Source organism: Oncorhynchus tshawytscha, linkage group LG08 (assembly GCF_018296145.1).
Source record: "Oncorhynchus tshawytscha isolate Ot180627B linkage group LG08, Otsh_v2.0, whole genome shotgun sequence".
Taxonomy (NCBI): domain Eukaryota; kingdom Metazoa; phylum Chordata; class Actinopteri; order Salmoniformes; family Salmonidae; genus Oncorhynchus; species Oncorhynchus tshawytscha.
Genome location: NC_056436.1, coordinates 49265855 through 49287992, shown reverse-complemented (window position 1 = coordinate 49287992; position 22138 = coordinate 49265855). Strand labels below are relative to the sequence as shown.

General features: G+C 43.4%; 1 protein-coding gene across 1 annotated transcript in view; it reads right to left on the bottom strand.

Annotated features, from left to right (window-relative positions):
* Positions 1-534: 534 nt before the first annotated feature.
* LOC112256386 (tenomodulin) overlaps positions 535-22138 on the bottom strand; it is a 113545-nt gene continuing 91941 nt past the window's right edge. Inside the window, 4 exon segments of the mRNA XM_042325592.1 lie at positions 535-1843; positions 9706-9812; positions 10311-10437; positions 10440-10472. Coding sequence (XP_042181526.1) covers positions 1634-1843; positions 9706-9812; positions 10311-10437; positions 10440-10472 — 477 coding nt within the window. The 3' untranslated portion in view covers positions 535-1633.

The following is a 22138-nucleotide window of genomic DNA, read 5'->3' as shown; positions in this document are numbered from 1 at the left end:
GTAGGCTTAACCATGCTGGTAGAATCACTGTTCAGAGCATACTTATCGTGAGCTTGAGCAAATGGGAAAATTAGCAAAGATTATATTACTGTATGGTAATTGAACTGTGGTACTATTACAGTCATTTACAGCCATTGTAGTTAAAACAATGCTGCATAAAATAACAAAAATGTGTTTACATCAAATAAATATGATCAAGTTAAATTAGAAGAATGCAGCATATTGTCACTGGGGGTGATCTAGTTTATTTATTTCAATGTGGTGTTCTAAGTTTATTTTCTATGTTGGTGATTTGTATGATTTCCAATCAGAGGCAGCTGGTAATCGTTGTCTCTAATTGGGGATCATATTTAAGTAGCTGTTTCACACCTGTGTTTGTGGGATATTGTTTTGTGTTGGTGCATGTGCACTACTTAGTCACGTTTCGGTCTTTCTTTCTTTTATTGTTTTGCTTAAGTTTCACTTAGAAATAAAGATGTGGAACTCAACCTCCGCTGTGCCTTGGTCCTCCTCTACACACGGTTGTGACACATATACATGTATATAGCTATTGCTTTATTATAATTAGTAGACTCATTCTGATAGTAAAAACAGGGTTTTTGTATACCTCATCCACACAATAAACACTATTTCAAGGTAACATGCTAACTGTGGTAACAATAGTCAAAATACATAATTCACAAAAAAAGGATTTATGTTATTTTTGTTCAACCTAGAAAGGGTTGACAGAGTGAGCAGGCTACAGTTCTATATACATAATTGGTTATCATATTTCAAAGCAGACCTGGGTTCAAATATTTTTTTTGTTAAATACTTAAGCTGTGTTTGACTGAGATTATATGGCACACCACTGGGATAGTCCGAAAAGTGCAAACCATTCCCTATCTGTCACTCCAGGAAGGCTCAATCAAGCGCTCAAAGTATTTGATAGACATCTAATACTATTTAAACCCAGGTCTGCTCCACAAGCAAGAGAATGTCGGTTACATGCCACCTATAATAAACATAAAGAGGAAAATTAAATGAGAAAGAAATGCAGCAATGAGAGAAACAGCCAAACGTAGCACTTTGATTGAAAACATGTTGAAAGCAAAATTGCACTTCAGTGCACAGACACAACAAGGCCACACAACCAGAATTTGATGGCTAGGTAAACATTCACAATGTAACAGCTCAGGAGATCTTAGAGATATCGCCCAGACGCTCCCAAAACTCAATTTAGACTGAAGACAAGACTGCCAGTCAATTTGCTTATTTTTGAGACAGGATGGATTACAGTTGTGTACTATAAATGTTTTGCTATCACAAAGGCTTTGGAATAGCGATTGGGGAGTAGCAAGGGTTGCATTTGTTTTACCTCACCAAGCGCACCAGTTGGGCTGAGTGTGCACTGATGGAATGGCCTCAAATGTGCGAACGCCACCCACCTGGTGCCTTGGGTGGGCCTAGGCTGGGTTTACACACCACCAAGCATTCGCCTTAGCTAAACATAACTGATGCTTGTGTAGAGTTATTACAAATTATTACAAAGTGGTTGCTGGGACGCTATGCCTCGTGTGGTGTAAAATCCAGCCTAACACGAATGCACCTATCATGTGAGCTGAAACATAGTGAATCCAGTTTGACCATCCAATCATATCCTCCCGAGCATACGGGCGATCCACCAGTTGCAGGGCATAATGATCTGACAGATGACACGTCCTCCTTGGTAGTAGTACGGGTAGGGGTTAAAACCCCCCAGTGGCTCATAGTAGCGCTGGCAATAGCGGTAACCACGACGACAGTGTTGGCAGCAGTAGCCACGGTCATCTAGACGGTTATCCAGCTCAACTCCAATGTCTCTCTGTGAAGGACAAGTGGCAAGTCGATGAAAGGAAGGAAAGAAATGAAGTGCTTCAAAGGGCAGGTGATACAAAGAAAGGAGAGCCAGGGAGAGAGAAAGACACACAGCGATCTTGAGAACATTTAATTGGAAGTATAGGTGGAGTGTGGAATGCCTACACCGCACTGGCAAGGTTTATTCTTTCTGCGGTAGCTCCTTATTCGAAAATTAAGTGCTAAATGTTTCTCTTTCTTTTGGCTTTAGAATTTTCTGTTCAGTAAGGTCTGCACTTATACTTTAAATTAAATATTTATCAAGCAAAATCAATCTCCTTTTCTTTTCCCTGTGAAGAACACAAAAGTAGGGTCACACACATGATGAATAGCAGCACTCCCAGAGCAGGGACAGTCAGGACAGAGGATTTGATTGGGTGACTCGATGTTCTCGCTTCGGTCGTTGGTCAGAAAAAAGCTATGAAGCAACTAAACAGAAGAGAAAGATCAAAATGGATGTCCAAGGAAATGAACGGTCAAAATGGTTCCACTCTCGACCGTGACACACGGATCAAGATAGCATTGGAAAGCGGGGCCGCCTCGATCCGGGAGCATAAAACATGATATAATACCCTTGACCTTTCTGTTATGTCAGTGGTAGCATTACTCTTTCCAAGCTCCATCTCACATCCCAGAGTCCTCGGCCCCTTTGGCCCAGGGCTATATTCAATCAAAGTGACTGACACTGCTGTTTACTGGGAAATGTACAGTATTTTTTTCATCTCTGACCTCCCACTCCCCCTGCTGTGACCCATGCGAGCTGAGCCAAAATGGCCGCCACCCCTCCATTAGAGCCTACAAATGAGAGGCTCTTCATCTTGGGCGCCCTCCCCCTGTCCTTGACTTTAAGTGGATGGCACATTCCTAAAGCAATTAGGAAAGTAATGATCGACTAACAAGGATTCTTTTATTTGCTCGCCCCGAATGGGTGTGAATTAATATAAGGGCCAAATGAAACCCAAACGAAAGGTAAATTGGGAAGAATTAATGGCCCTTGGCTTTTTCCATTGTGCCAGTCCCCCGGGTCCCGTGCCCTCTCCAGACGGAGTTAGGGCTGAGTGCCATGCCTTTGATCGAGGGCAATTCTGAATTGGACTCAGAGAAGTGCCACTTAAAGCCCTCCCAGAGCTGCACAGATACATGCATTTGACAACGTTTTCAATCTCCTGTATTGAGTGAATTTGACTAAAACTTCAGAGACAATCCAGCACTGTCTGGTTAAATAGCTTTGATGAAAGAGACCAATTGTCCCCCCTTCGGACTTTACCTGACGCTTTCCTTATGAGTCAGCCGTTCATAACAGAAGACAAACAAAATTTCACAGAAATCCATTGAGAGGGGGAACAATGCAAGGTCATTGTTTCACCCCAGTCTTGAAAAGGCCTGGGACCCATAGGAACACATAGCTCTGACCCTAATTTCTCCTCTACTGTAAACTATAAGCAGTGTGGACTGGAAGTTGTTTGGCTACTTCCCTAGAAAAGCAGTATTAGTCACAGGAAATAGTTTATAGGGCACTAAATGGCCCAGGGTCTCACAGATGTTGTGGACTCTAGTGTTTGTGGCTGGCGTTAAGCTACATTCAGGCTCCCATAACTTTAGGAGCCAACATAATAAATACACAACACAAACAGTGAAGTAAGTAGGATTCAAATCACGAATCAGCCATCACAACTGCTGTCACAGATGATAAATGGACTAACACTGCATACTCCTAACATGGGGGACTAACAACTCAGAAAGAAAAAAAAGATGATATGCAAAAGGTGTGTTTGATTTACGAGTCTGACAAAGGCTGGTGGGCAATTACTGATGGATGATTTTAGTCAAGTTTAGAGTCATCAGCTGCGAGGCAACAATCTATTATGGAAACAACATAGACAATAATCTTGTCAGCCGCCTCACAGCTAAAACTGTGATGGTATGAAATCCAAATCCAGAGCTTCAGTTAGGGAAAATTAAGGGAAATATATTTATTCAAATAATGGGTGATTACAAAAACAAACAGACAATCGGTTGGCATTGTACGTCTGAGACAAATTAATCAGAGGCATCCTTTTTTAAAGCGTATATTAATAATTTTGGCTTTAAATTCCCCTCTTCAACGGTGATCGGAATGGGGCACCCTGGGAAATCTGCGCTCGTCACAATCAAGCAGCATTAACCATGGGTAAAAGTCATTACCCTCGACTCCGTCGGATTTTTGACACACACCGAAACGGCACCTCACACATAACATCATATCAGAGGTTTGATCAGTCTGTCAAGTTGAAAACTTTCAGTCAGTTATTCAATAATAAGGAGGAAGAGAATCAAGACGCGACGACGAATATGCAGCAGGTACTGCTTTGTACTCCCAACGCTAATTGTGTGGTCTCATCATCCACATGAAAAGCCACATTTTCTCATTATGCAGGCAAGGGTGAAACCTCTAATGGTTAAACTCAAGGGGAAATGTAATATTAAACATATTAGTAAAATATGCCACTTAGCTTTTATCCAAAGCAACTTGCATACATTTTTAGTAGGTGTACAGTATGTGGGACATGAACCCACGACGTTGGCATCATTCGCACCACTCGCCATGCTCTTACCAGCTGAACCACACAGGCCCAGGCAGTAACTGTTTACGGTTTGGTGTAGCTTACGCTCAGGGAGCAGAGGAGGCATTTACAGCCTCTGTTTACCCTCGGTTTTTTGTGAACCATCACTGCCCACTCATGCATGGGAAGCCGTGTTGTTTCAATGCTAGCTTTGGATGCCAAAGAGGGCTGGGCAGAGGTACCGTGTCACACGATGGCCCACCACCAACCATCTAACCGCCAACCTCCAACTGGCCCAAAACTGGCCCAGAACATGTGAGTGCCGGGTTGACCGACTGAGCCCCGCTGCCCAATCATATTTGAAGGCTTATCCTTCCCCTATCTAGGTCAAGAACAGTGATGCGGCTCCTCCAGCGATGTTGGATGATAGTTATTCAGTTGGAGAGATATCCAGGACCGCTGCCTCAGCGCCATGCGGATGCTCCACCGTGGCAGCCCTGGCTATAGGTTGGCCCCATATATCTACCCACCTCTGTCACTGATACTCTAATGATTATTCAGGTTGAAAAAGAAAAAGTCAGGCCGCACCGAAATAACTCGCGTAAATACGAAATCAAGGGCTCCAGTGGCGGACAGGCAAGGGGCCACAGTGGAGGCCAGATCAGGTGGAGGGGTGCTGGGGTCAGAATCGCCTTCCCTCCGTTGGTCACAAAGGCCTTTGTTATTTTCCGGGCCCACAAACACTGACTGGCTGTGGCCATAATATGGGTGAGCTTCAGCTATGTACAGTATTACTTTAAAAAGGGGGAGCGAGTTTCATCTCCTGGTATGCTTTAATTACAGGACATAGCATTGCAGCTGCAGCCATAGAGGATGAGCAGAGAGGAGGAGAGGAATAGAGGAGGAGAGGTGGATAGGAGGAGAGTGCATGGAGGCAGGCAGGTATTTCGGGGCCCAGCCTGACAAATGTTAATATTATGGCTGTGGTGTGTGTGCGTGCATTCTGGCCCACCTGACTGTGCTGTCTGTGCGTGTGTCCAGTATGTATGTTTACCTTTGCGTGTACGTGTGTGTCAAGGGTAATTAATCATAGAGTACTAAGCCGCTCACATGCACAAAAATATGGCATTTTGGCCTCTAGACTCTTTTCTTTCTTGACTTGATAATTAAGGCATAATTAATAAATGTAGGCTATCTATTCAGCAATGACTGTCCTTGGGAGCACTGCTTTGTACGTCGCTAGATGCCTGCCTTCGCACGAAAAAAGACAAGAAAGGCTCCAGCTGAAACTGTAGGGAAAAAGTTGCTGCCTTTGAAGGCTAGATATTCCTCTCCAGTAATGGAGAGACATTAAGGGAGTCTTAAGCAAGGCAAGTGCATTTAAACAGATATATAGAGCAATTTCTATGCCCTGTGGTACACAAACACAAGTCCGTTTTATGCCATGAAGTCAGCATCAATTAACGAGCGATTTCCATGCACAAAGAAACGAAGGAGCACTAGGCACCACCGTGGCTCGTATCTCCTAGTGTGGTCTTGGTGTGCATCCACTAGGTCAAAAGTAGTGAACTACTGTATACACAGTATTTCAAACATTAGGAAAACCTTCCTAATATTGAGTTGCACCCCCCCCATTTGCCCTCAGTTCGCCGGGGCATGGACTCTACAAGGTGTCAAAAGAATTCCACAGGGATGCTGGCACATGTTGACTCCAATGCTCCACAGTTGTGTCAAGTTCACTGGATGTCCTTTCGGTGGTGGACCATTCTTGACACATATGGGAAACTGTTGAGCATGAAAAACCCAGCAGCGTTGTAGTTCTTGACACAAACCGATGCTCCTGGCACCTAATACCATAACCCGTTCAAATGCATCTTTTGTTTTGCCCATTCACCCTCTGAATGGTACACATACACAACCCATGTCTCAATTGTCTCAAGGCATAAAAATCCTTCTTTAACCTGTAATCAATAAGGAATTTTAGCGAGTGACATCAATAAGGGATCATAGTATTCACCTGAATTCACCTTGTCAGTCTAAGTCATGGAAAGACCAGGTGTTATTAACTTCTTAAGGTATAGGGGGCAGCATTTTCACATTTGGATAAATAGCGTGCCCAATTTCAACTTCCTGCTACTCATGCCAAGAATATAAGATATGCATATTATCAGTAGATTTGGATAGACAACACTCTGAAGTTTCTAAAACTGTTTGAATCATGTCTGTGAGTATAACAGAACTTATGTAGCAGGCAAAACCCAGAGGACTAACCGTTCAGAATATTTTTTTAGGTCTCTGTCTGTTCAGTGAGTTCTCATTGGCAAACAATATTTCTTAGGAACTTGTTTTCAGTTTCTACCACTGGATTTCACCAGTCTTTGGAATTTGGTTGAGGTTATTCAATTGTGCAATGAAGAAGTACGGCCATCTCGGAACTGCGTAACATTGTTGAGAGTTGCTCAAGACTTGAAAAGTAGCTTGGTTTGTTGTGTTCCTGTATTGATTGATTATTAACGTTTAAAAATACCTAAAGTTGTATTACAAAAGAGGTTTGAAATATTTTGGCAAAGTCTATAGGCAACTTTTGAAATATTTTGTAGTGACGTTGCACAATTTGGAAGCTGTTTTTTTCTGGATCAAACGCACCAAATAAATGGGCATTTTGGATATACACTGCTCAAAAAAATAAAGGGAACACTACAATAACACATCCTAGATCTGAATGAATGAAATATTCTTATTAAATACTTTTTTTTACATAGTTGAATGTGCTGACAACAAAATCACACAAAAATTATCAATGGAAATCAAATTTATCAACCCATGGAGGTCTGGATTTGGAGTCACACTCAAAATTAAAGTGGAAAACCGCACTACAGGCTGATCCAACTTTGATGTAATGTCCTTAAAACAAGTCAAAATGAGGCTCAGTAGTGTGTGTGGCCTCCACGTGCCTGTATCACCTCCCTACAATGGCTGGGCATGCACCTGATGAGGTGGCGGATGGTCTCCTGAGGGATCTCCTCCCAGACCTGGACTAAAGCATCCGCCAACTCCTGGACAGTCTGTGGTGCAGGGACTAGCCATGATGTCCCAGATGTGCTCAATTGGATTCAGGTCTGGGGAACGGGCGGGCCAGTCCATAGCATCAATGCCTTCCTCTTGCAGGAACTGCTGACACACTCCAGCCACATGAGGTCCAGCATTGTCTTGCATTAGGAGGAACCCAGGGCCAACCGCACCAGCATATGGTCTCACAAGGGGTCTGAGTATCTCATCTCGGTACCTAATGGCAGTCAAGCTACCTCTGGCGAGCACATGGAGGGCTGTGTGGCCCCCCCCAAAGAAATGCCACCCCACACCATGACCCGACCCACCGCCAAACCGGTCATGCTGGAGGATGTTGCAGGCAGCAGAATGTTCTCCACGGCGTCTCCAGACTCTGTCACGTCTGTCACGTGCTCAGTGTGAACCTGCTTTCATCTGTGAAGAGCACAGGGCGCCAGTGGCGAATTTGCCAATCTTGGTGCTCTCTGGCAAATGCCAAACGTCCTGCACGGTCATTTTGCAGGGCTCTGGCAGTGCTCATCCTGCTCCTCCTTGCACAAAGGCGGAGGTAGCGGTCCTGCTGCTGGGTTGTTGCCCTCCTACGGCCTCCTCCACGTCTCCTGATGTACTGGCCTGTCTCCTGGTAGCGCCTCTATGCTCTGGACACTACGCTGACAGACACAGCAAACCTTCTTGCCACAGCTCGCATTGATGTGCCATTCTGGATGAGCTGCACTACCTGTGCCACTTGTGTGGGTTGTAGACCCCGTCTCATGCTACCACTAGAGTGAAAGCACCGCCAGCATTCAAAAGTGACCAAAACATCAGCCAGGAAGCATAGGAACTGAGAAGTGGTCTGGTCACCACCTGCAGAACCACTCCTTTATTGGGGATGCCTATAATTTCCAACCTGTTGTCTAATCCATTTGCACAACAGCATGTGACATTTATTGTCAGTCAGTGTTGCTTCCTAAGTGGACAGTTGGATTTCACAGAAGTGTGATTGACTTGGAGTTACATTGTGTTGTTTAAGTGTTCCCTTTATTTTTTTGAGCAGTGTATATGGACGGAATTAATCGAACAAAAGGACCAATTGTGATGTTTATGGGACATATTGGAGTGCCAACAAAAGAAGCTCGTCAAAGGTAAGGCATGTTTTATATTTTATTTCTGCGTTTTGTGTAGCGCCTGCAGGGTTGAAATATGCTACCCTCTTGGTTTACTGTTGGGGTATCACCAGATAATAGCTTCTTATGCTTTCGCCGAAAAGCCTTTTATAAAATCTGACATGTTGGCTGGATTCACAACGAGTGTAGCTTTAATTGAGGATCTTACATGCGTGATTTAATGAAAGTTTGATTTTTACATCATTTATTTGAATTTGCCGCGCTGCATTTCACTGGCTTTTGGCAGAGTGGGACGCAAGCATCCCCTATACCATAAGAAGTTTTAATTGTTGTAATCTCAGTGTATAGGCCCTATATATACACTGAACAAAAATATAAATGCAACATGTAAAGTGTTGGTCCCATGTTTCATGAGCTGAAATAAAAGATGAACAGAAATGTTCCATACACAAAAAAGCTTTTATCTCAGATTTTGTGCAAATATTTGTTTACATCCCTGTTAGTGAGCATTTCTCCTTTGCCAAGATAATCCATCCACCTGACAGGTGTGGCATATCAAGAAGCTGATTAAACACCATGATCATTACACAGGTGGACCTTGTGCTGGGGACAATAAAAGGCCACTCTAAAATGTGAAGTTTTGTCACACAACACCACAGAGGGAGTTTTGAAGGAGCGTACAATTGGCATGCTGACTTCAGAGATGTCCACCAGAGCTGTTGCCAGATAATTGAATGTTAATTTCTCTATCATAAGCCGCCACCAATGTTTTATTTCTGTCTGTGATAAAGCCCTTTTGTGGGGAAAAACTCATTGTGATTGGCTGGGCTTGACTCCCCAATGGGTCGGCCTGACTCCCAAGTGGGTGGGCCTATGCCCTCCCAGGCCCACCAATGGCTGTGTCAATGCCCAGTCATGTGAAACCCATAGATTAGGGCATAATGAATTTATTGCAATTGACTGATTTCCTTAAATGAACAGTAACTCAGCAAGATCTTTGAAATTGCTACATGTTGCATTTATATTTTTGTTCAGTATACTTTTGACCAAGTGCATGACATACAGTAGGGAATATGGTTCCATTTCAGATGCAGCCCCAGTACAGTACGTACATAGTCGTTGACAGGAACCTGGTCCAGGATGTCACGGGCGACGCGGTGACCTCCGACCTCAGCATCAGGAATGTCCTCATCATCCTCCACCTGGTGGAACTCAGCATCTGCACCAAAAGGAGGAAGTACACAGAACAGCTGTTGATGTACTTTACCAGATCACAGCAGAAACCTATTTTTTTCTCCTGTTTGAGGCGATCTGAAGGAAAATAGCTTGCCTTCTACTGTAAATGAATCTGGCTGTTTTTCTGAGAGGCTTACCATTCTTTAAACTGCTGCAGTGTACAAAGTACAGAGAATCTGGCATGGGATGTCATAATGATGCCATTCTGGTTGAATAGAGCATATAACCAGATTACAACCAGGTTAGATGTCTTTTTATAATAACGTCAAGGTGCTTGGGAACAATGTCATATTTTGGTTATACGGTCAGATAACCAGATTACAACCAGGTAGACATCTTTTTCTGGTCGCTAAAAAGAAGCCTAAAACATATTTTTACAATCAGTATACAACTTTACAAAAAAAATCTCTCATCCCACCATTTTCAAAGTGCTGCGAGAATGAGATAGGAGAGGGGTGGAGAGACACCGGTGACCCTGTACCTGTCATGGGGGAGGGATGGATCCAGTAGATGGGTAGCTCCTGGCATATCTCCCAGATCTTGGAGTTGAAGAGGAAAGCTGGGTTAGCGATGGGCTCCTCAGCAGGCACCCACACCTGGGAGTCCCCACTACCTGAATGTCCATGCCCTCCGTGTTGCCCACCTGCCAGGGAGAGGAAACACACACACACACACACACACACACACACACACACACACACACACACACACACACACACACACACACACACACACACACACACACACACACACACACACACACACACACACACACACACACACACACACACACAAGCCCTCAGTTCTATGCCCTCTGCATTCTCAGCTCCCTCTTCACAGAGCCACAGCACACAAGCCCTGGCCACGTCCTTTTATTCACCACCCCTTATTGCCCACCGGGAGTACCGCCACTTCCTGCTTCCTGCTGACTCCCACTAGCCTGGACTTCCTCCTCGCCCTTTCTCCCTGACAACAACAACACAAGAATCCAACAACAGGCATAGATTTGACTTTGAAAACGACTTTGTCGTGCTTTCTACTTTATTGTGCCACGAAAGGCTGCAATATCGTTAAATCCGACAGACACAATAATAAAGCATAGCGTCCTCTTCCCTCACACATCCCCTTAATACCGCATTCAGCTCACAGCACTAGCGACATGCTTAATTTGTTTATACTGTAGTTCATGAGCTGTAAAGTAAACTATTAGTGCTTAATGACAGGGAATACGTGTCACTGCTATCTAAGAGATGTATAAAAGGGGCTTTGGCAATGCCGCATTCCACTACCGTGCCTGATGTGTTTCTTTATGTATATGTAAATACGTCGGCAAACAAACCCCTCTTCCCAGTGCCTCGTTAATTAGCAGCTGGAGAGAACAGCAAAACAGTTTACTTGACAAATGTTTTTACAAGGTGATTCTCTCCTAGTCTGAAGCTTAATTGCACATTAGTTGATCTTGATGTAGGATCCCCGGGCTATGGTTGGAGCCGGTATCATTTATATTAGGTTGTGCACTCTCGACTCTCCCTCCTTTCCCTTCTCACCCCTCGCTGATTCTCGCTTTATTCTAATTTGCGGTCTGCGCTACAGTCTCGCTGTAACTGTTTGTTGTGAAGTGACATGACATCAATGAACCTGCGGAGATGAACTCGCACCCCATTCCGGCCAGATGAAAGAATACCTAGCTTAGCGGCGTGGCCACTCAAGTGCTAGTTTGCGCTTAGACAAGCAGTCAAGCCTTTGACAGTTTGCTCCCACTCTTTTTTTCCAGCTCATTTTTAGCCTGGTCTGGATCGGGCTAAGCTAATGACGACTCAGAGGAGGACTAGGGGGATTCTGGCGGCGTTCGCTCCTCCTGAACTACAGAAATTAAAATGAAGGCCAGGAAACACAAACAGACCTCTCTAATTGGACTGCAGAACCGCTGAAGAGGAGCAACTAAGGAAACCTTCCCGAAATTAGGAAATGGAGGTCACGACACAGAGCACTGTAATAGGACTTTTACTTTGCAGCTGAGACACAAGACCAATAAGTTGCAAAGGGAGACCTCTCTCTGGGAAATATTTAAGTTTATCACGGCTAGTGTGGAATAGTGATTTAAAAAGACCAATTGACAAGTACAAAGACGATAATGATTTTATGATGCAGTTATATCATAAATGAAGCTGTCTTGTATCTAATACTGGACATTGCTTAAGTGAAGATATTTTGTATTAGATGTTTACTCACTATAGCTCGGAACCACATTCAGTGTCATGCTGTAATGAACATACACTTGCCCTCTCTCGCTATAATGTCTTAAGGGTGCAACTTTGTGACTCAAGCTCATACTGTAGGTCAATTGTGTTTGTCATTGATCAATGAATATTTTCTCATGACACCATAAGACCCTGGATAAAGCCATGGCACATTTTGGTAACACTTTACTTGACATAACAATGTCATGACCCATATATTTACACCTGTTGTGACATATTGCACTATTTTATGGTTGGTAATGACACCTACATAACCAGAAACCTTGGATTGATGGCAGCATTCGTGTGAAACTGAAGGCACGAACCACTGCTTTTAATCAGGGCAAGGTGTCTGGTAACATGGCTGAATACAAACAGTGCAGCTATTCCCTCCGCAAGGCTATCAAACAAGCTAAGCGCCAGTACAGAGACAAAGTAGAATCTCAATTCAACGGCTCAGACACAAGAGGCATGTGGCAGGGTCTACAGTCAATCACGGACTACAGGAAGAAACCCAGCCCAGTCACGGACCAGGATGTCTTGCTCCCAGGCAGACTAAATAACTTTTTTGCCCGCTTTGAGGACAATACAGTGCCACTGACACGGCCTGCAAAGAAAACATGCGGTCTCTCCTTCACTGCAGCCGAAGTGAGTAAGACATTTAAACGTGTTAACCCTCGCAAGGCTGCAGGCCCAGACTGCGTCCCCAGCCGCGCCCTCAGAGCATGCGCAGACCAGCTGGCCGGTGTGTTTACGGACATATTCAATCAATCCCTATACCAGTCTGCTGTTCCCACATGCTTCAAGAGGGCCACCATTGTTCCTGTTCCCAAGAAAGCTAAGGTAACTGAGCTAAACGACTACCGCCCCGTAGCACTCACATCCGTCATCATGAAGTGCTTTGAGAGACTAGTCAAGGACCATATCACCTCCACCCTACCTGACACCCTAGACCCACTCCAATTTGCTTACCGCCCAAATAGGTCCACAGACGATGCAATCTCAACCACACTGCACACTGCCCTAACCCATCTGGACAAGAGGAATACCTATGTGAGAATGCTGTTCATCGACTACAGCTCGGCATTCAACACCATAGTACCCTCCAAGCTCGTCATCAAGCTCGAGACCCTGGGTCTCGACCCCGCCCTGTGCAACTGGGTTCTGGACTTCCTGACGGGCCGCCCCCAGGTGGTGAGGGTAGGCAACAACATCTCCTCCCCGCTGATCCTCAACACTGGGGCCCCACAAGGGTGCGTTCTGAGCCTTCTCCTGTACTCCCTGTTCACCCACGACTGCGTGGCCATGCACGCCTCCAACTCAATCATCAAGTTTGCGGACGACACAACAGTGGTAGGCTTGATTACCAACAACGACGAGACGGCCTACACGGAGGAGGTGAGGGCCCTCGGAGTGTGGTGTCAGGAAAATAACCTCACACTCAACGTCAACAAAACTAAGGAGATGATTGTGGACTTCAGGAAACAGCAGAGGGAACACCCCCCCATCCACATCGATGGAACAGTAGTGGAGAGGGTAGCAAGTTTTAAGTTCCTCGGCATACACATCACAGACAAACTGAATTGGTCCACTCACACAGACAGCATCGTGAGGAAGGCGCAGCAGCGCCTCTTCAACCTCAGGAGGCTGAAGAAATTCGGCTTGTCACCAAAAGCACTCACAAACTTCTACAGATGCACAATCGAGAGCATCCTGGCGGGCTGTATCACCGCCTGGTATGGCAACTGCACCGCCCTCAACCGTAAGGCTCTCCAGAGGGTAGTGAGGTCTGCACAACGCATCACCGGGGGCAAACTACCTGCCCTCCAAGACACCTAAACCACCCGATGCTACAGGAAGGCCATAAAGATCATCAAGGACATCAACCACCCGAGCCACTGCCTGTTCACCCCGCTGTCATCCAGAAGGCGAGGTCAGTACAGGTGCATCAAAGCTGGGACCGAGAGACTGAAAAACAGCTTCTATCTCAAGGCCATCAGACTGTTAAACAGCCACCACTAACATTGAGTGGCTACTGCCAACACACTGTCAATGACACTGACTCTACTCCAGCCACTTTAATAATGGGAAATGATGTAAATATATCACTAGCCACTTTAAACAATGCTACCTTATATAATGTTACTTACCCTACATTATTCATCTCATATGCATACGTAGATACTGTACTATATCACCGACTGCATCCTTATGTAATACATGTATCACTAGCCACTTTAACTATGCCACTTGGTTTACATACTCATCTCATATGTATATACTGTACTCGATATCATCTACCGTATCTTGCCTATGCTGCTCTGTACCATCACTCATTCATATATCCTTATGTACATATTCTTTATCCCCCTTACACTGTGTATAAGACAGTAGTTTTTTTTTTGGAATTGTTAGTTAGATTACTTGTTCGTTATTACTGCATTGTCGGAACTAGAAGCACAAGCATTTCGCTACACTCGCATTAACATCTGCTAACCATGTGTATGTGACAAATAAAATTTGATTTGATTTGATTTGTAAAAACCAACGTTTATTCCAAAAAGTTTTTTCCCTGCCAAAAAGATTCCTTTTGTTTGAAAGTTCGTCTTAAATCCTTTTTTGTTGTTGTAATTAATTCTCTTCAGTCATGTTTTTTTCATCATATTTAAAAGAAAATACACTTTATGACACTGTCATGAAGCATTATGACCATTCTGTGTCACTTCACTTGGATTAAGAAAATACACTTTGAGACGATCAATAGGCATTTTGACCATTATAATCATATAAGCCAGATATGCCTATCACATACATGCCCTTACAGTTGAAGTCGGAAGTTTACATACACTTTAGGTTGGAGTCATTAAAACCTGTTTTTCAACCACTCCACACATTTCTTGTTAACAAACTATAGTTTTGGCAAGTGGGTTAGGACGTCTACTTTGTGTATGACACAAGTAATTTTTCCAACAATTGTTAGCGACAGATTATTTCACTTATAATTCACTGAATCACAATTCCAGTGGGTCAGAAGTTTACATACACTAAATTGCCTGTGCCTTTAAACAGCTTGGAAAATTCCCGAAAATGATGTCACGGCTTTAGAAGCTTCTGATAGGCTAATTGACATCATTTGAGTCAATTGGAGGTGTACCAGTGGATGTATTTCAAGGTCTACCTTCAAACTCAATGCCTCTTTGCTTGACATCATGGGAAAATCAAAAGAAATCAGCCAAGAAGTCAGAAAAGAAATTGTAGACCTCAACAAGTCTGGTTCATCTTTGGGAGCAATTTCCAAATGCCTGAAGGTACCACGTTTATCTGTACAAACAATAGTACGCAAGCATAAACACCATGGGACCACGCAGCTGTCATACTGCTCAGGAAGGAGACGCGTTCTGTCTCCTAGAGATGAACGTACTTTGGTGCGAAAACTGCAAATCAATTCCAGAACAACAGGAAAGGACCTTGTGAAGATGCTGGAGGAAACAGGTACAAAGTATCTATATCCAAAGTAAAATGAGCCCTATATCGACAGAACCTGAAAGGCCACTCAGCAAGGAAGAAGCCACTGCTCCAAACCAACCATAACAAAGCCAGACTACAGTTTGCAACTCCACATGGGGACAAAGATGGTACTTTTTGGAGAAATGTCTCTGGTCTGATTTAACAAAAATAGAACTGTTTGGCCATAATGACCATCGTTATGTTTGGAGGGCAAAGGAGGAGGCTTGCATGCTGAAGAAAACCATCCCAACCGTGAAGCACGGAGGTGGCAGCATCATGTTGTGGGGGTGCTTTGCTGCAGGAGGGACTGGTGCACTTCACAAAATAGATCATCATGAGGTAGGAAAATGATGTGGACATATTGAAGCAACATCTCAAGACATCAGTCAGGAAGTTAAAGCTTGGTCGCAAATGGGTCTTCCAAATGGACAATGACCCCAAGCATACTTCCAAAGTTGTGGCAAAATGGCTTAAGGGTTAGGGTTGGAGTGTCCATCACAAAGCCCTGACCTCAATCCTATAGAAAATTTGTGGACAGAACTGGAAAAGCATGTGCGAGCAAGGAGGCTTACAACTCTGACTCAGTTACACCAGCTCTGTCAGGAGGAATGGGCCAAAATTTACCCAACTTATTGTGGGAAGCTTGTGGAAGGCTACCCGAAACGTTTGACCCAAGTTAAACAATTTAAAGGCAATACTACCAAATAATAATTGAGTTTATGTAAACTTCTGACCCACTGGGAATGTGATGAAATAAATAAAAGCTGACATAAATCATTCTCTCTACTATTATTCTGAAACGTCACATTCTTAAAATAAAGTGGTGATCCTAACTGACCTAAGACAGGATCTTTATACTAGGATCAAATGTCAGGAATTGTGAAAAACTGAATTTAAATGTATTCGGCTAAGGTGTATGTAAACTTCCGACTTCAACCGTATATCAGTTATCAGTCAGAAAGAGTGTGTCTTGACTTGCTCCTGCATTTAACCCAGTCATTGGCAACAGAGCATTGGGGTAGGTGCATGTCTGACATCAATGTGTGCCAATTACAATGATAATTTCACATGGTCAAAAAATAAATTTGTAGAACAATGTTGCGACATAAGCTATGGTGTAATGGCATGTTTTGCCTTGTGTGGTAGGTTTTGTGGGTTTTGACACTCTTATGTAGGTGTCATAACCAGCCGTAAAATAACACTATATGTCACAACAGGTGTAAATATATCTGTCATGACAGTGTTTTATGACCATATTATAACAAGTTATGTCAGCAGCTATGACACATGACATGGTTATGACCGTGTCATAATGTGTTATGACGCTGGGTGTCAAGTAAAGTGTTACCCACACTTTTAATAATGTGAATGCTCCGCATGTTCAAAATGACACACAACTTTTTGTTTTAGTCAAATGACATTAACCTACCTACATATAATTCCAAGAATGTGTTGTTTATCCATGCATTGTTTGGTATTTGATTGTGTTTTATCTGAGTGGGAGGTTTCCTTGCCAGCTAGGTTGGTTGTGGCAATACATATTAAGTGGTTACCCTGAGGAGGAAGAAGAGATCCAATAACACACTATTCTACTGTCTGAAGAAGGAAGACAAAGGGAATTTCATCAGCTTCAAGACTGGAGGGAAACTATGGGAGGCTCAGGGATTACAGCCTCCCATCATTTCATACGAGGAGCAAAGTGAAAATGGCCGAAGATACCGGCGGCAAACAATTCATGTTTGTCACCTGGCTCTACTCCCTGGGTGCTTTATTTCCTTATCAGCCACTCGCAGATGCCTCACCGGCTACATTGTTTTCACCTCACCTCTGAGAATCTGAGGCCCCAGACGTCCACCACTGAGCCCACATTCACATAGCCCGCAGCTTGGATGAGCTGAGCAGCAGCATAAGCTGTTTTGTTTTTAATTAACCACTCTGTGGTTCACACGGTTGTAACATTTCTCAAATGACTGCCTCGCCTGGTTCACCAACTACTTCTCAGACAGAGGTCAGTGTGTCAAATCGGAGGGCCTGTTGTCCGGACCTCTGGCAGTCTCTTTGGGGGTACCACAGGGTTCAATTCTTGGGCCGACTCTTTTCTCTGTATATATCAACGATGTCGTTCTTGCTGCGAGTGATTCCCTGATCCACCTCTACGCAGACGACACCATTCTGTATACATCTGGCCCTTCTTTGGACACTGTTAACTAACCTCCAAACGAGCTTCAATGCCATACAACACCCCTTCTGTGGCCTCCAACTGCACTTAGACGCTAGTAAAACCAAATGCGTGCTTTTCAACCGTTCACTGCCCGCACCCGCCCGCCCAACTAGCATCACTACTCTGGACGGTTCTGACCTAGAATATGTGGACAACTACAAATACCTAAGTGTCTGGCTGGACTTTAAACTCTCCTTCCAGACTGATACTAAACATCTCCAATCCAAAATTAAATCTAGAATCAACTTTCTATTTCGCAACAAAGCCTCCTTCACTCACGCCGCTAAACATACCCTCCATAAAACTGACTATCCTACCAATCCTCGACTTTCGGCGATGTCATTTACAAAATAGCTTCCAATACTCTACTCAGGAAACTGGATGCAGTCTATCACAGTGCCTTCCGTTTTGTCACCAAAGCCCCTTATACCACCCACCACTGTGACTTGTATGCTCTAGTCGGCTGGCACTCGCTACATATTCGTCGCCAAACCCACTGGCTCCAGGTCATCTATGAGTCTATGCTTGGTAATGCCCCGCCTTATCTCAGCTCACTGGTCACGATAACAACACCCACCCGTAGCACGCGCTCCAGCAGGTATATCTCACTGGTCATCCCCAAAGCCAACATCTGCTTTGGCCGCCTTTCCTTCCAGTTCTCTGCCGCCAATGATTGGAACGAATGGCAAAAATCGCTGAAGCCTGAGATTTATATTTCATAGCCTATCTGTAAATATCCTACCCAATCTACCTACATATTGTTTTTATATATTTTTTCCTCCTGACAGAGCTGGTGTAACTGAGTCAGGTTTGTAGGCCTCATTGCTCTCACATGCTTTTTCAGTTCTTCCCACACATTTTCTATGGGATTTGAGGTCAGGGCTTTGTGATGGCCACTCCAATTCCTTGACTTTGATGTTCTTAAGCCATTTTGCTACAACTTTGGAAGTATGCTTTGGGTCATTGTCCATTTGGAAGACCCATTTGCGACCAAGCTTTAACTTCCTGACTGATGTCTTGAGATGTTGCTTCAATATATCCACATAATTTTCCTCTGTCATGATGCCATCTATTTTGTGAAGTGCACCAGTCCCTTCTGCAGCAAAGCACCCCCACAATATGATGCTGCCACCACCATGCTTCATGGTTCCGATGGTGTTCTTCGTCTTGCAAGCCTCCCCCTTTTTCCTCCAAACATTAACGATGGTCATTATGGCCAAACAGTTATATATTTGTTTTATCAGACCAGAGGACATTTCTCCAAAAAATACGATCTTTGTTCCCATGTGCAGTTGCAAATCGTAGTCTGACTTTATTATGGCGGTTTTGGAGCAGTGGCTTCTTCCTTGCTGAGCGGCCTTTCAGGTTCTGATGATATAGGACTCGTTTTACTTTGGATATAGATACTTTGTACCTGTTTCCTCCAGCATCTTCACAAGGTCCTTTGCTGTTGTTCTGGAATTGATTTGCACTTTTCGCACCAAAGAACGTTCATCTCAAATCAAATTTTATTTGTCACATACACATGGTTAGCAGATGTTAATGCGAGTGTAGCTTCCAGGAAGGAGACAGAACGCGTCTCCTTCCTGAGCAGTATGACAGCTGCGTGGTCCCATGGTGTTTATGGTTGCGTACGATTGTTTGTATAGATGAACGTAGTACCTTAAGGCATTTGGAAATTGCTCCCAAGGATGAACCAGACTTGCCAGACTTGTGGAGGTCTACAATTTTTTTCTGACATCTTGACTGATTTCTTTTGATTTTCCCATGATGTCAAGCAAAGAGGCACTGAGTTTGAAGGTAGGCCTTGAAATACATCAAATGATGTCAATAAGCTTATCAGAAGCTTCTAAAGGCATGACATAATTTTCTGCAATTTTCCAAGCTGTTTAAAGGCACAGTCAATTTAGTGTATGTAAACTTCTGACCCACTGGAATTGTGATACAGTGAATTATAAGTGAAATAATCTGTCTGTAAATAATTGTTGGAAAAATTATTGTGTCATACACAAAGTAGATGTCCTGAACGACTTACCAAAACTATAGTTTGTTGTCAATAAATTTGTGGAGTGGTTGAAAAACGAGTTTCAATGACTCCAACCTATGTGTATGTAAACTTCCGACTTCAACTGTATATGAATTAGTATGAGCTAATTTAGTAGTTAATATGAGTGAATTATGACTAAATACATTGACAAGATATACAATGTGTTAATAGTTAAAAACCTCTTAAGGAGGCTGTGAATTTTTTCAGCTTTTTGTTAAAAATCGCACAAAATTTCAACGTCCTGCTACTCATGCCAGGAATATAGTATATGCATATGATTAGTATGTGTGGATAGAAAACACTCTGAATTTTCTAAAACTGGTTTAATCATGTCTGTGACTATAACAGAACGTGTTTAGCAGGCAAAATCCCAAGGAAAACTGTTCACAAAAAAAAAAACCAAAAATATCCCTCCGCCAGTCTCTGTATTGTCTATGGCAAGGGAAAATAGATAGGGCCCAGTTTACAGTTCCTACAGCTTCCACACGATGTCGCCAGTCTTGGCAATTGGGTTGAAGTTAATCCTTGGTGAAATGAGAAATAGGCACTTCCTGCCATCGAGTACACAGGAGGAAGTTTTGAAAGAGAGAATATGGACCATGATTTCAAGACTTGCTGCTATTGAATACAGATCGCCCCGTGATCAATTTGATCGATTATTAACGTTTACTAATACCTAAAGTTGGATTACAAAAGTAGTTTGAAGTGTTTTGTCAAAGTTTATAGGCAACTATTTTAATTTTAAAAAACGACGTTGCGTTTTGGAAAGCAGTTTTTTCCTGGATCAGACGGGCTTCATAAATGGACATTTTGGGTATACGTGGACGCATTTAATCGAAAAAAAGACCCAATTGTGATGTTTATGGGACATATAGGAGTGCCAACAAAGAAGCTCGTCAAAGGTAATTAATGTTTTATATTTTATTTCTGCGTTTTGTGTAGCGCCGGCTACGCTAATTCTTTTGTTTACGTCCCCTTTAGGTATTTCGGGGGATTGCATGCTATCAGATAATAGCTTCTCATGCTTTCGCCGAAAAGCATTTTAAAGATCTGACATGTTGGCTAGATTCACAACGAGTGTAGCTTTAATTGAGTACCCTGCATGTGTGTTTTAATGAAAGTTTGAGTTGTATCGAGTACTATTAGTTGTCACTCTGAAATTTCCGCTGATGTTGATCCCTGTACAGGGATAGCAGCCATAAAATTTCAATGTCCTGCTACTCATGCCAGGAATATAGTATATGCATATGATTAGTATGTGTGGATAGAAAACACTCTGAAGTTTCTAAAACTGTCCATGAACACATAATTGGATTGAGAAATGCACTGCACAGTGTACTTAAGGGTGTCATATACACAGTACTGTAGGGTGTCATAACTTGACATTTCCACAGTAGAAAGGCTATGTACCAGTATAATATTATTATGGGGACTTGTTCTTGACTAATCCAGTGTGATTGTGAGCTAACCCTGTGTGTGAATATACGTGTGTCTGCACGCTCATGTGTGTGTGAAATTAAGCGTGTGTGCATCCTTGCTCTAATCACACACCAAGTATCTTTCACTATCCTTTGGAGCCCCTCTTCCTCCTCTCTCTTCCCAGTCTACTCCTCACCACAGCCAACGCCCCTATCTAGTTGATTCCACAGAAGTTGAATTAGGTTTCACAATGTGCAAAAGAAGAGGCTGGACAAATACTATCTGTAAACAGGGACCAGACATTCAAAAGATGACAGAGAAGGGGATGCAGTCTGGTTCTCCGTCTAAACAGCTAAAGTCAGAAAGGGATATCTGGGATTTACTTGGCATGACGATGGAGCAACATTTAAAAACATTTTTTTAAACGATGTAGCTGGTAATTGCCATCTGTAAAATGTAAATGAGAGTGGAGGATGGTAGAGGCTGAAAATATTTTGTGGCATTTGAGGCATTCATCTGCCGAACTTCATATACGGCTCTTAGGCCAGGAGAAGTGAAATGAATCGCTTGAAGAAATGCACGCACCCTTTAATGGCTTATACCTCTTCCTCAGATCCCTCTCTTACGTTCTCGTTCACACTTACCCCTTTAGGCTATTTTGGTCAAGCCTTTGGAGGAGTATGATTACAAATGTATATTAGTTCAAGATTGACAGCAAACACCATTTGATGTGATCCACAAAGGGGGTTTGGTGGGTTTGCGGGCAGCTTTCAGACGGTTTCCTGTGTGCTGGAGACAGAGATTATACTTCAGCGGGAGAGGGCGGAGGTCAGGGTGAGTGTTTGAGCGCAGCTCTCCGACTCCTCTTCTCTATT